Here is a 14,958-nt window from a genome sequence, read left to right as displayed (position 1 = left end):
TCACAACATAGATACAGTGAGCCTGTTATGGAAATCTATTATCAGTGAATGTGAATATCTGGCTAGGAAGTTCTTCAACGGAAATATGAGGGATTTAGGAAGGATAATTTTTTTTTTTTTTAAAGATTTTATTTATTTATTTGACAGAGAGAGACCACAAGTAGGCAGAGAGGCAGGCAGAGAGAGAGAGGAGGAAACAGGCTCCCTGCTGAGCAGAGAGCCCGATGTGGGACTTGATCCCAGGACCCTGAGATCATGACCTGAGCCGAAGGCAGTGGCTTAACCCACTGAGCCACCCAGGCGCCCAGGAAGGATAATTTTTGATTAGGAATCTTTAGTTATGTGAATTCGTGGTATGGTATGGTAGGTCAAGGTATGTGATGGTAATATTTCCAGTCATGGGTGTAAACTCTATAACTTAGAACTTAAAGGATTAATCTGTAGATTATGTAAATAACGTCACTATAAATTACAGTTCACACCAGTAGCTCAGAGACATGATGACCTGACGTCTTCCCTCTAATTTGCTTTTGACTTCACTTGAGATGGCCCCTCCAACCAGATACTGGGAGGGCAAGCATTACCAGAAGATGATCTGACCCTCTTTTCACCCTAGAGGCACTAGATCTGAAAGAGCTCGCCTAGGAACTTTCCTTACCATAGTAGCAGGAAGATAGTAACTTACAGAGATTTTTACGTTTCTTGAATTTTACCTTCTTGACCTGTCCAATGGAAGTCAGTTGGTAACGTGTACATAGTTACTCACTGTGCCTTAAAGTTTTATACTTTGTTTATACAAACTACAAAATTTCCCAGGGATGCATTAAATGGCTTTGTCTCAAAACAAATACCCTATTTAACCAAGAGCTGACGATGTGCTACCAGCTTGGCTGAAAATGTTGCAGATAAAATTAAGATATAAATGAAACAGTATATTAATCCTGAAAAAAAGCAAAAACAAAACAAAAACAAAAACAAAAAAAAACCTGCTTCAGCCCTGCTTCCAAGAGTAAAATATTTGTACTTACTAATTCAGAGACCATTATGGGCCACAGTGAAGTCAGATGTTGGGGAGATATTCTTAGCAGCAAAACTCTGAAAAAAAGAAACATCTGAGCAGCAACTATGGATGTCTGTCCAACTCTGAGATTGTCTGTCAGGCGTTCTAAGGAAAGAAGATTTTCAAGATGTCACACAAATATGCAGTTTGAGGTTTCTCACTAGACAAAGAAAAAAAAAACCAAAACTGTATCTGTTTTGACCTTTAACAACAATGCAGCCTAAGAAATGGGTGCTGGGAGAATGTTTCTGCCGGCTCGTTGACCAGCAGCCCTCTGCTTTATGAAGTGAAGCGGTTCGTGGTAAGGGGAGTGAACCAACTGCGCTTCTGCCCCTGCCACAGCTGACCAGAAAGACATCAACCTCTGACTTAGCCTGGAAATCCACTGGATGACCAATGGCCACTAAATGCTCTTCTGAGAATATGAAATATAAGACCCAAGAACCACAGAAGGTCCTTGGTGAGTGATGGTGTTCTAGAATCACAGAGGCTGGCTGGCCACTGACATCGTATCTGGGAGTGAGGAGTGGGAAGTGGAGTGAGTGAATGAAAGGGAGAGGTATTCAGTGAAGTTGGTATTTCATGGCCAAGACTTCTTAAAAACTTGAATTCCTGTAGGAGAAGAAGGTGTGAGTTCCTCTAGCCCCTAATAGTCTTCCCCACTTCTCCATGGAAGTAATTGTTTGCAGAAAGTGATTTCCCCCCTGCCATGATAATTTAAGGTTTCTTAGGAACATGATAAAATTGCTACAGCAAACAGCTGAACTACTGTCATGTTAGTTACGATTAAACTATTTATGTAAGCTAGCTTAAATAGGTTTTTACGTCTTGCTTTTAAAAATACTCTTGACTTGGGCACTGGGTGGCTCAGTGGGTTAAAGCCTCTACCTTTGGCTCAGGTCATGATCTCAGGGTCCTGGCATCGAGCCCCGAATTGGGCTCTCTGCTCAGCAGGGAGCCTGCTTCCACCCCTCTCTGCCTGCCTCTCTGCCTACTTGTGATCTCTGCCTGTCAAATCAATAAATAAAATCTTAAAAAAAAAAAAAAAACAACTCTTGGCCGGGGTGCCTGGCGGGCTCAATCAGTACAGTATGTGACTTTTGATCTCAGGGTTTAAGTTCAAGCCGCATATTGGGGGTAGGGATTACTTAAATAGAAAGAAAAAAACACTCTTGACCAAATGAAGGATCAAGCATAACTCAGACACTTGACAGATATGTTGGCATTTTTTGCTTTTAAAATTCTTTTCAAATAATCTCTACGCCCAACATGGATCTTGAACTCGAGATCCCAAGATCAAGAGTCACACATTCTACTGGCTCAGTTAGAGTGGCATTTTTTTAAAAGTGGCATTAGAGAGTGGCATTTTTTTCAAAGATTTTATTTATTAATTTGACAGAGAGAAATCACAAGTAGATGGAGAGGCAGGCAGAGAGAGAGAGAGAGGGAAGCAGGCTCCCTGCTGAGCTGAGAGCCCGATGCAGGACTCGATCCCAGGACCCTGAGATCATGACCTGAGCCGAAGGCAGTGGCCTAACCCACTGAGCCACCCAGGCACCCAAGAGTGGCATTTTTAAAGAGTGCTTTGGGTTTCTGGTTCTGGATGAGATGGAATAAACAGATTACATCCTATTTCTCTAATAGCAATTAAAAAAAATAAACTGGAACAAAAATACATAAACTGCATCAGAAAACTGAAAAGCGAGGGGAAGGTGACCGGACCGGCTAGGATCCGTGGGACTTAAGCAATGACCTGAAGGTGAGTTCCCGAGGGTTTTTAATTTTTTATTTTCTTCTGGGCTAGGCACTTGAGGAGATGGTAAGCTGAACACCAAAGTTTCAACCTGAATGAGAAAAGCCATCAAAAGACACAAATACAGAGATGGTAACAGAGGTTTATCAGGAAAGGATTTCAAAAAGATGTGGTCTAAAAATATTCCAATAATCAATTACGGACATTTGAAACAAATAGAAAATGTCAGCAAAGAAATAGGAGCTACAAAGAAGCACCAGATGGACATTTTAGAACTAAAAAGTAAAATAAAATCACTTTACTAGAAAAACCCTCAGTGGTGGGCTCAACAGCACACTGGAGATGACAGAGGAAAGAGGGAATTTGAAGACGGAATCTGTGGAAATTACTGAAACTGAACAAAAGAAAGAAAAAAAAAGTGAGGGGGATTAAACGAGCAGGCTCAGGGACCAGTGGACAATGAAAGATCTAACGTTTCAGTCACTGGAGTCCCAGAAAGAGGAAAAAGGGTACAGGCTGGGAAAATATTTGAAGAAATAATGTCCGAAAACATTACAAATTTGGTAAAAGATGGACATCTACAGATACAAGAAGGTGAGTGAACTCTAGGAAGGATAAAACCAAAGAAATGATGTAACATTCAGTTACATAATAAAATCAGTTACATAATAAAACGTGAAAAAGTAAAGATGAAGTCTTGATAGTGGTCAGAGGAAAATGATACATTACAGTAGTCTCCTCCGTCCCCATCTTATCCATGGTCCTGCTTTCTGAGGTTGACCTTGGCTGACTGCCAAAGCAGATGACCCTCCCTCTGACCTATCGTCAGGGGGTCAGTACTGGGCTCACATTAAACATCACAGGCCTATGCCATTCACCTCACTTCATCTCACCACATGGCCACCCTTCTGATATTTTGAGGGAGAGATGACATTCATGCAACTTTCACTATAGTATACTATAATAATTGTTGCATTATATGTGCCTGATTTATGAATTAAGTTAACCACAGGCATGTATGTACAGCAAAAAGCATAGTATATGTAGTAGTTGGTACTGTCCATGGTTTTAAGTATGCACTAGCGGTCTTAGAATGTACCCCCTGTAAAAAAGGGGGGCTACTGTAACTAAAAAGGAACAATAATTTGAATGAGAGACTTCCCTCAGAAACCATGGAGTCAGAAAAAAGTAGCGTATTTTTCAAGTGCTACTTGAAAAGAACTTCACCCCAGAATTCCATTTCTCATGAAAACATCCTTCTGGGTGTTTGGTCACCCACACCAAAAAGAAGGAAGATGAGATAAACCGTCTCCACGAAGGGAAACAGAGAGAACTTGTGGCCAGCAGACCGGTACTCAAAGAACATCCAGAAGATATTCTTCAACGAATCAGAAATGGTTGGAAATGTGGAACATCAAGACAATAAAGCAACTGAAAGAGCATTCCACGAGTAAAAAGGACATTCTCTATCTTTCTAAACCATGCCAGATGGTTGAAGCGGTTTTGCTAATGGACTGCGCTGTGTGAGGTGTTACCAGAGGGGAAGCAGGGCGCACAGTCACAGGAACACTTGGTACTGGCTGTGCAGCTGCTTGTCAGTCTTAATCCACTTTGAAATAGAAGGTATTTTTTTTTTAAAGATTTTATTTATTTATTTGACAGACCGAGATCACAAGTAGGTGGCGGGGGGGGGGGGGGGGTGGGCAGTGGGGGAGGGGGCGGAGCAGGCTCCCTGCTGAGCAGAAAGCTTGATTCCAGGACTCTGGGATCATGACCTGAGCTGAAGGCAGAGGCTTTAACCCACTGAGCCACCCAGGTGTCCCCAAAACAGAAAGTATTATGGAAAAAATGATTTGTACAAATATTTCATATTGGTACTCCAAAGAAAAGCTAAATTCATGAGATTATTCTTCAGCCAAGATCATCTATTTTAGAATCACGAATGTTCTTCAATCTCTAACCATCCTTCCTTAGCTGAGTGATAAACCTAACAAACCCAAGGAGTTTCTGTGAGCAGAGAATGGGGGCGAGCCCTGAGCTCCTACTCTCTCTCCCTCTCAGAGGCATGACTTCCTTAGAATTGTTGGATGCTTAGATCCTGCTGTGGTCAAACCACACCACGCTGTTTGAGAAAGGCTCTGGTCTGTTCTTTTCTTGTTCTATACACCCAATACCATCTCTTTGGCTCTCCGGGCCTCAGCAACTTATTTTAAAGGTGTGTGATGGGAGACGGGGGAGAGAATCCAATTTTGTTAACATATAGTGTATTATTAGTTTCAGGGGCAGAGCTTAGTGAGTCATCAGTTGCATAGAACACCCAGTGCTCATTCCATCACATGCCCATCCCCCACTTCTCTCATCCCCTCCCCCCCTCCCCTCCAGCAGCCCTCAGTTTGTTTCCTAGAGTTAAGAGTGTCTTATGGTCTCTGCACTCAGCCAAAGTCTTTGGAGGGCTGCCATCACCCTTACTGGCAATCCTGGCCACCATCTGCCTGAATCAGCAATACAAGAAAGGATCTGTTGATATCGGAACATTTGCTCTCACATATTTCAAGTACTCAGGACTTTATTTATTTTTATTTATTTATTTTTAAGATTTTATTTATCTGACAGGCAGAGATCACAAGTAGGCAGAGAGGCAGGCAGAGAGGAGGAAGCAGGCTCCCCACCGAGCAGTGAGCCCGATGTGGGGCCGATCCCAGGACCCTGAGATCGTGACCTGAGCCAAAGGCAGAGGCTTTAACCCACTGAGCCACCCAGGCATCCCGTACTCAGGACTTTATGATGTGAAAATCTCCTTCTGTGTTTCACGGGTTAAAATTATGTCAGTTTTAGTATAAAGATATTTTATTATTACAAATATAAAATATAGTCATAATTAATAATTGTGAGAGCTGTTAATGTTCTGAACTGTAACAATTAAGACCTTTCAAATAGTTAATCAAGTGGGCATGTAAGCTGACAATTACTACTAATATCAAGAGTCACCTGGATGACTTGGGGAAGAGAATTTGTGAGCTGACAGATACATTTATAAATTTCTTTATATTTATATATTTACTTATGTATACATTGATTAATTGTAGGCTCCATGCCCAGTGTGGAGCCCAGTGCAGGCCCTGAACCCCCGACCCTGATAACAAGACCTGAGCTGAGATCAAGGGTCAGGCACTTAACCAACTGAGCCACCCAGGTGCCCCAGCTGACAGATATTTATAAATACTTTTTTTTTTTAAAGGGCAGAGCAAGAGATGGATGTCATAATTCTACCTGGACATAACCCGAATGCCCTACACTGGTGAACTGGTGAGCTAGTCACAGAATGGATACCGTTCGGCAATAAAAACCAGTATATGCTGTTGATAAATATGGTATGGACGACTCTCAAAACACGTTAGGGAAGTCAAAGAAGCCAGACGCAAAGGCTTCACCCCACCTAATGACATTTAGGATATTCGGGGCAAGAGGAAACTATGAGAGGAAGGCAGATTAGCACTTGCTAACCCAAGGGAAGGGAAGGGGATGACTTCCAAGGGGCGCAGGGGAACTTTCCGGGGTGATGGAAATGTTCTGCATGTTGGCTATGGTGATGGTTCCACGACTATATGTGCTTATCAAAATTCACAGAACTGTATACCCAAAAAGGTGACTTTTATTGTATGTAAATTATACCTTAGTAAACCTGATCCTCAATAAAGAATTCACACTATAATTCTAATATTTGAAAAATTATTTGATATACTAGTTTTCATATTATTAAACAAAGAAATCCTTAAGGATTGTATTAATTTTATTTGATTCCATTCAGGCTATGAGTCTTAAAGAAAACACATTTCTATTTGAGAATTCTGTTGTATCTTGGAGAAGGGTGAATTGTGAATTTAGGCAGAATGCCCACTTCACCACCTGCACATTTTATGAGGGGGAAAAAAAAACCTTTAAGATCATGTACAATAGCTGCAGTAGTTCATTTTTGAGGCAAAAAATATAGCAAGTACAAAAAAGAGAAAAACTGTTAAGGAAAGGGACTTCTCCTTCACTAGCTTCGGTTGGTGCTGTGACCTCAAATATCCTGACCACAGGTGCATCTAGCAGGAGGCAATGCTAAGAAAGTACTCAGACTTTCAGAAACTACCTAGGAAAAACTAACAGCATTATAATCGTTGATTTTTAAAATAAAGTTTCAGATTCACTGATAAATTTCCAGAGGTCTTCCACAAGCACTCATTTTAACACTCTGCCATCCGGCCCGAGCATGCTGTGGGCCACCCCGGTAGTTGCCTGAGCTGGGTGTCCATCCACGAGGGGGGTGTGTGCTGGGGGTGAGGGTGGGGTGCCCTTCTTACCTTGTATCAGAGGAAGGTAAAGGTGGTATTGATCAAGTTCTCCACTGAAGACGGCAAAAGCCTGGCGCTTTAGCAGCATGGCTTTCTGCTCAAAACTCGAGAAGAGTTTTAAAGAACTGCTCTGCATGTCTAGAATAAATATAGCCAATACGTTCCATTTAGTGAGAAAACCGCAATCAGAGGTAAGTGACAGGCCATTCATAATCGTGTCATTTCTATCCTTCCTGGTGAAAAATCATGGTCCTAAGGTAATCATCGTCTCGTGGTTATTACTGACATATTTATGAGGAAACGTAAATACTTCTTGAAGAACATTTAACAATAGAGCATTAGAAGAGGATACGAGGGACAGACAATTACTCCTAATCAATTATGGTAAACCTATCACTACTTTCAAAGTATTCCCCCCGTGGTAAAGCTGTAGGGAAAGGCTGTCGGGGCCTTCTGTCAATGCACTAGAACCGGGAGGCTCATTCGTGAGTCGACACATTAGGCATGTTACATTATAGTTTGCAGCTAGGACGGCATCGCTGAAGATCCGAGGGGAGTCCTGAGCTATGTGGTAAAGGAGGATTATGAGGGGATCGGGCCTTTAAAAGTGTGATTTATGTGCAAGTAACATGCAACTTACTCATTAGATCTTTAAACATTGTTTTCTCGTGAGTCAGAAGATGGTCAATAATGGACTTCCAACTGGATATTAAAAAAAGCAAAGTTAATTAAATATGTAAGGGATGACAGTCTGATTAGAGGCATCAAGAAAAGAACATGCCCCTTTGAGATCTATTAAAACCTGTTTCCTGAAAAGAAGTTAGTGAAAGAAACAGGTTTTAATACAAGGGAAAGCTGAGCAAAAGCTCTTCATTTATAACTTAATGACACAGGCGACGAGTAACAAAGGGAAGAAATAATAATTCCCAGCTTACGGTAAAAGAGAAACAGTTTTTCAAGAGTTGCCCTTGTGCTGATGGAAAGTAGGAGCAGTGATATCGAATACGACTAACTTTCCCAGTGGGCTCCCCAGAAGAGCAACAGCCTTTCAAGGTGAAAGGCGCAGGGCTGCGAGGAGTGGGGGTGGGAGGGCAGCAGGACAGACTCGGGCCAGTCGCTACCCGCCATCGAGGCCGTTGATATATTCTCGTAACCAAAATCCGATGGGGGAGAGCCACTGTGTGGTTCTGCTGACCTTCCGGAAAGGGCGCAGGGAGTTCACCTCACATCTCTATTTCAGCAGCTATGCCGGGCGGCTGCACAGTCTCAGTGAGAACGTGTGAAGCGTGTGCTGAGACGTGGGGTAAGGACAGCACGGCGTCACCAGCAGGCTGTCATCTTAGCACTGGAGTACTCCAGGGGACACTGGAACCCTGGATTGTGTGCTCCGGGGATAACGTGCTCTCGTCACCAAAATCCTTTTGATAAAAAATGCACCTCTATATTTTTAAAGCACCCAACCCCCTGCCATGAATGCGGTTAACACGCGAGCTTGTGACAGGGCCGTCCTAGGATCTGGGCTGATGCTAACTGCTCCCATTTCAAGTAGGAGAATTATGTCAACCGAAACATTTTCTCCACTGGAGGATCTGCACCAGCCCTTTGTCAGAACAGCGTCTCTTACTGTGCACAGCAAGTGTCCATCTGAAAGAAAGCAGGGTCCAAGAATAACTCCAGGACTTCTTTCTTCCAGGCTCGCTTCGTATAGGCGTAGCCGCTCAGAGAGCTCAGCAGCTGAGCGCCGGCCCGGAAGCTGGGCGCGTTGTAGGCACTGAACACGGGTGGGGAGGAAAAGGCTCAAGGTCAAAGAGTGCGCAAAGAAAGCCGCTTGGTGCCTCTCCCATACCCGACTTTGCTCCCTACAGGCAGGACACAAGGAGGAGATGACAGTACCTGTGATTGCGTAAGTAAGGAAACACATAATAAAGCAGGCGGGAGATCAAGGGCACCGCTTTCTCCTTCTCGTCACTTCGGTAAACCATGTCCAGGAGAGATGCCAGGACCTACCGGAGCAGGATCACAAGGAAACAGAAACCTTCTGAGGCCAGCGACAGTAAGAATTAGTCCCCGAGGGGCACATAACCCAACAAGACAACTCCCCGGGGCAGCTGGAGGCTGGCAGAGCTCCGGAGGCCAGCAGGAGCGGCGGCCGGTACTCTCTGGCCCAAGACTGGAGAGCCTGCGCCAAGCTCCGAGCCGGCCATCACACCACTGAGGGAGGACAAGTCAGGTGTGCACTGACCTCTGCCAGGAGAGACAGGGCCTGTACGCTGTACACCGACGGCGCAGACGCGGACACCATTGCTGAAGCAGTTGCGGTGGTATCTGCTGACAGAAAGATGCATTTGTGCTTCAGTCATGGCGGATGGGCCACCATTTCTGCCCCTGAGACATCTCACAGATGTGAGCGATGCACCCCAGCCTTGCACACTGAGGCTGCACATAAGTATCCCTTAGGGGTTCCTTTCTGTTGACATGTTCAACTTCAGGAAGAACCTGGGTACTGAGATCACATAAATCAGCGCTGACTCGCCGTCCTCCTCCCCATCCCTCTTCTCAGCATTGTTCTCAGAATGCCCACATCCCCGCGGATGATCCGTCTTACCCTCGGGGCCTCTGACCCCCGACCTCCTCTCTTTCAAGAATCTGTTACTCTGGGTCACCCACTGTCACCACCACACTCTTGGACTCAGCAATTTCCCAAATCTCCACTTCCAGCCTCCCCCTCTGACCGCATCTTGCCCTTCCCGAACCCTTGCGCAGACCTCCAACCCTTCGGCCTGGCCCCGACCGCCCACCAACACCTCCGGGTCTGTCCTTCTCGCCTCCCCACCTAAGCCATGGTCTCCCATCGACCTGGCAAACATCTTGGGCTCTTTTGCTGCTCTCTCCCTCTGAGGAACTCACCTGGAAAAATGCAAAGCTGGCTAAACCCGCAGATCAGCCTGTGGAGTTTCTGTGTAGTTGAACGTTCCGGAGAAAACCAAACAACGATGGAATAGATCTCACTTTCCTTCATGACCGTGAATCTCAAAAAGGACCTGATGCTACCACATCGTCCCACCAGCCGTGCCCCGGCGGTGTGCTGGCTTTCCTACTCTGCCACGTCAATCTTTCCTCAATAACCATCAACACTCTTCCCTTCTCAGCTGATAACCGCACCTATTTCACCAAGGCAGTTAATGGAAACGGAAGGGAACTCCCTCAGTTTGGCCACATCTCTCTGTTCTCTGCGCTGTCTCCTGTTTTGATGCACATGCTCCTGGCTCCTATGGAAGAACAGTAGTTCCATTTCTGCCATCAAGCCTGGCCCCACGGCCATCGAGGGCTTTGCTTTCGAACTGCCCTTTCTCTCTTTGGTATTTATTTTTCCCTCTCTGCTGCACATATCCTTCACATACAAATACGCTCTGGTATACTCCAATTTAAAAACAAGAACATAAGGGCTATTCTTTGGCCATTAGTTCTACTCGGTTACTGTCCTATGACAAGTGAGCTTCAAGGAGTTCTCCGCATTCACGGCCTCCTCCTCCTCTCCTAGCCTCCTCTCCACCGGCTCCAGTGTTCTCTCCCTCCTTGTTCCCAACCTCCATGTTGTCAAGCCCAGTGGGTCTCTGCCGCACCTTCCCGTTTCTCAGCAGCCTCCCACTGTGTTACTCCTCCCCCCGTCTGAAAGCACCCTCCTCTCATGTTTCATGACTCTGTGCTCTCTTGGTTTCTCTCCTACCCTGGTGACCACTTAAGCATCGTTTCTGGCTCCTTCTCTTTTTTTCTGACATCTCAAATGTAATGCTTGCAAAACCAAGCTCAGTTTCCTGTTCCAGAATGTTCTTATTTTGGTCTTCTCCCCCTCGATAAATTGCGTAAGCTAAAACCCAAAGTCATTCTCGATTGCCTTTTTCATTAACCACCACATGCAGCCCATCAGCAAATCTGCTGGCTCTGCATCTAAGTCAGTCCACCTTTCCATCACCCCTGCCTCCGAGCCAGCACTGTCTCTCACCCACACCACTGTGAAGCGCTGCTAACTGGCCTTCCGTTTTCCGCTCTCATTTGATACAGCCCTTACTGCTCTTAGCAGCCAAACTGTTTTCTAAAGACGGAGGAAGAGCCCGTCACTGCTTGAAACACTTTAATGGCTGCCACAGCGAGTGGGATGAAATCTAAGCTCCTGACCAGGCACCCCACTCGGGCCCCTCCCCCCTGTTCAGTGAGCTCCAGCCAGGCTGGTCTCCTGCTTTCTGGCCCACACCCACCGCCAGGACTTGCCATCCCTCTGAGCAGTGCCCTCCGGGTCTTTGTGCAGCTGTCCCCTAACTTCTCGGAGCAACTGTCACCTCCCTGAGGACACACTCTGTAACACCTCCCCGCTCCCTGCTGCTCCTGCTAATCGGACTCCTACTGTCCTTACACGAAGAACCACCTGCAATTCTCAGGGTCATTTACTTCTTCTTTTCATCTTTAAAAAGCTTTCATTTTAAAGAACTTCAGATTTTCAAAAGAGTTGAAAGGTCCCTTTGTTAATGTGCTTTTTGCTTATTCTCTTCCCTGCTGCGTGCGCCGGTGCTGGGGCCCGCACGCGGGACACCCCACCCGCGGACTCGCGGTGAGAAGCCGCACACCGGGGGCACGCACACAAACTCTAAATGGGGACAAACACATTATTTGAAGCCTCACTTTGTTTCATGCTTTCTGTGGCCCATATGTATACACGTAATTTGTTTAAGTAAAACAAGGTTATGGGGCACCTGGGTGGCTCAGTGGGTTAAGCCTCTGCCTTCGGCTCAGGTCATGATCCCAGGGTCCTGGGATCGAGTCCCGCATCGGGCTCTCTGCTCAGCAGGGAGCCTGCTTCCTCCTCTCTCTCTGCCTGCCTCTCTACCTACTTGTGATCTCTGTCAGATAAATAAAGAAAAAATCTTAAAAAAAAAAACAAACAAGGTCATGACCTAAACACTCAGGGTTTTTGGTCCTCTATCATGAGAGGACCAAATTATAATTAGGTTTTATAGAGAAGCTCCAAAATCACCTCCAGTTTTGGAATTCTCTGATTTCTTTAAACAAAAATAAGGTAATTTTACTCTAGCATTATCTCGAGGTCAAATGAAATCATTGTGCAAAAGCCAGGCCCAGTGACCGTGGTCCGTCCAAGCAGTCAGTCCAGCCACTCTGGTGGAGCAGTTCCAGCTGTACACCAGCACGTGGGGTAGAAATGACCCCGGGGATTGAGCCCAGCAGAGGCAAGAGCCCCCTCCACAGCTATAAACACAGCCACAGCCTGAAAAGCCTCACTGCTGCTTTATGTCAGCAAATGCCAGGGCACTGCTTGTGGCAGCTTCATTACACAATCAAGGGTAATTATTTTTCTTACGCAAACCACAAAACTAGTTACCAGGCTAATACGGCAGAAGTAGCGGCCGGTGGACCACAGTCTGCCGAGTATGCCATCCTTCCTCCTCTTGGGGAGAGAGAAGCCCCTTCCGGTGGGCACTCGTTTCTCAAGGCTCCCGTGCACCAGCCCTTCCCTCTCCTCCTCCGGGTCGGCAATGAACCACCCGGGACCTCCGCCATGAGACCTGGTTCACCTGAGCCAAATGCCTGATTCCTGGTATGCCTAGAACTAGACACCAACGAAGGGCTTTTCACTTACAGGAGCCAAAGTGGTTTTGTTCTTTTGTTTCTATTATTTCTGCTACCTGTGAGAGAAAAGAGCCCTGACTTCTTGACTCTCTTTTGGTAAAGATCATAGACGTAGCTTTGAGCTGTTGCTGTAACTGCTGCTAATGACAATGAAAGACCCAGTAAAATATCACAGGACAGCTTTTGAACATTGCCTTTGTGGTGGGTACTGTACTATGTAGTTCCTATTGAGAACTTAAATGTAATTTTTTGCTCTTGTGTTCGTAAAACGAAGAGCAAACTGGTTTACTCGTTTGGTGTAACCTATACTGGGACTGGGCACACGCTCCTGTCCCCTGGTTAAATAATACGGAGAACTAACAAAAACAGTTACTTTCTCCAAGATACACTTAATCCTGAAAGAACCACTGAAAACCGACTAAAACAGTTTACATATCACAACAGGCAGCGTGCTCGTCAAGAGGCACTTCAAGACTCTCACCCTGTGCTGTGCCCACCCATCCAAAGCTCTGCCCAATCCTGACCAGTTCCCCACCCTAAAAGATCTGCCTCAAAGGACTCGGCCAAGGCCCTACACCCTACAAAGGTCCTCCCTAAACTCCCCCAATGAGACGCTGCTATGACCCTGCCAAGTCTGTCTCTCCCTGCAGTAGATCTGATCGCCTAAGGTCTGCTTCATTGGCAGATCTGTCCGGTGGTCTTCAGGGCACTGGCAATGAACCACCTCCATGGCTGCATTTAAGGCAGACTCCTCCAGAGCACCTGGTTGATCACGGCCCAAGTAGACAGAGGAGTCTCCCCTCAGTGTCTCCTGGCTGCTCTCCTCGGAAGCTATAACTGAGAGCAAGGCTGGGGTGTGCCGAGCCCATGTGACCTCCACTAGAAAAACCTTCACATCCCCGGCAGTGACGAGGCACTGAGAGGCATGGGTGTGTTAGGCATAAAGAAAAGACACAATCTAATGACTCTAACCACCTGACGACAGTTCGCTGGTTTACTGAATTTTCTTTCCACAGTTCCATGAAAAGAAAAACATATATCTCCATATTTTTTATACCCCACGGATTTCTTTCACCTAATCTATGTAGATTATCCTGGGAAGCTACTTTCTTGGATTCTGATCTAGGATCAGTGAGGGCTGCCATGGTAGCATACGTCACTCGGGGCTCTATCAGTGGAATCCTATTGTTTATTACACACAAATTATGTTGTAAATAGTAAAAACAAACTGTCTGCTTTTTTTTTTTTTAAAGTAGGTTCAGTGCCCAGCATGGATCCCAGTGCGGGGCTTGAATTCATAACCCTGAGATCAAGACCTGAACTGAGATCAAGAGTCAGATGCTTAACCATGCATGCAACCCAGGTGTCCCCAGACTGTTTTGCTTTTTTTTTTAAGATTTTATTTGTTATTGGACAGAGAGAGATCACAAGGAGGCAGAGAGGCAGGCAGAGAGAGAGAGAGAGAGGAGGAAGCAGGCTCCCCACTGAGCAGAGAGCCTGATGCGGGGCTCGATCCCAGCACCCTGGGATCATGACCTGAGCCGAAGGCAGAGGCTTAACCCACTGAGCCACCCAGGCGCCCCCAGACTGTTTTACTTTTAAGGAAAAACCAGACCCCCTCGCAGTAGCAGGCAGCAGGCATTGTTTTCTGATTGTCTCTGTACCTACCACACAAATCTTCCTCAGCATCAGATTCTTCTAGAGAAATCTGAGGCTGGGCCTTCACTTCCAGGTTTCTGCTCAGCCAACTGGTTTGTTCCAAGGAAGAGCCAGCAATGCTCCCTACAGCTTCGAGGATTTTTTGAGTGACTTCCTGAGAGTAACGGAGAGAAAGAGGAAAGGTCAGCTCAGAATCTCAAAACGCCTTCAACAGCACCAACCAGCAGAAACACAATGCAGGTCACAACTCGAACCACACAGATAAGATGCAGTTTCCAGGAACCACATTAAAAGATCAGAAGAAACAAGCTCCTAATGTTTAACTTCACATATCCAAAATATGATCAATGTGTAATCAATATAAAAATTAATGAGATTTCACACTTTTTTTGCACGAGGCCTTTGAGATCTGATGCCTGTTTTATACTATAGCACATTCAGTTCAGACAGGCCACATTCCCAGTGCTTAATAGCCACATAAGACTACCGGCTTCAATACTGGCCACTGC

The 14,958-nt window shown here is 45.7% G+C and overlaps 1 protein-coding gene across 5 annotated transcripts in view; it reads right to left on the bottom strand.

The window, feature by feature from the left end:
• The window catches only part of DOP1B (DOP1 leucine zipper like protein B), a 108,350-nt gene that overhangs the window by 6,140 nt on the left and 87,252 nt on the right, over positions 1 to 14,958 (bottom strand). For 3 of the 5 annotated variants that reach the window (XM_059392321.1, XM_059392325.1, XM_059392322.1), the window contains exons 27-33: positions 14,459 to 14,603; positions 9,393 to 9,478; positions 9,044 to 9,153; positions 8,775 to 8,921; positions 7,791 to 7,852; positions 7,160 to 7,288; positions 1,029 to 1,165 (exon numbers count right to left, since the gene is read on the bottom strand). In XM_059392321.1, coding sequence (XP_059248304.1) covers positions 1,029 to 1,165; positions 7,160 to 7,288; positions 7,791 to 7,852; positions 8,775 to 8,921; positions 9,044 to 9,153; positions 9,393 to 9,478; positions 14,459 to 14,603 — 816 coding nt within the window. The remainder of the gene's footprint in view (positions 1 to 1,028; positions 1,166 to 7,159; positions 7,289 to 7,790; positions 7,853 to 8,774; positions 8,922 to 9,043; positions 9,154 to 9,392; positions 9,479 to 14,458; positions 14,604 to 14,958) is intronic. The other 2 variants (XR_009402602.1, XM_059392324.1) reach the window with 2 other exon arrangements.

Source organism: Mustela nigripes, chromosome 2 (assembly GCF_022355385.1).
Source record: "Mustela nigripes isolate SB6536 chromosome 2, MUSNIG.SB6536, whole genome shotgun sequence".
NCBI classification, from domain to species: domain Eukaryota; kingdom Metazoa; phylum Chordata; class Mammalia; order Carnivora; family Mustelidae; genus Mustela; species Mustela nigripes.
The sequence above is the reverse complement of the archived record's forward strand: the minus strand, read 5'-3'. Positions and strand labels throughout refer to the sequence as shown.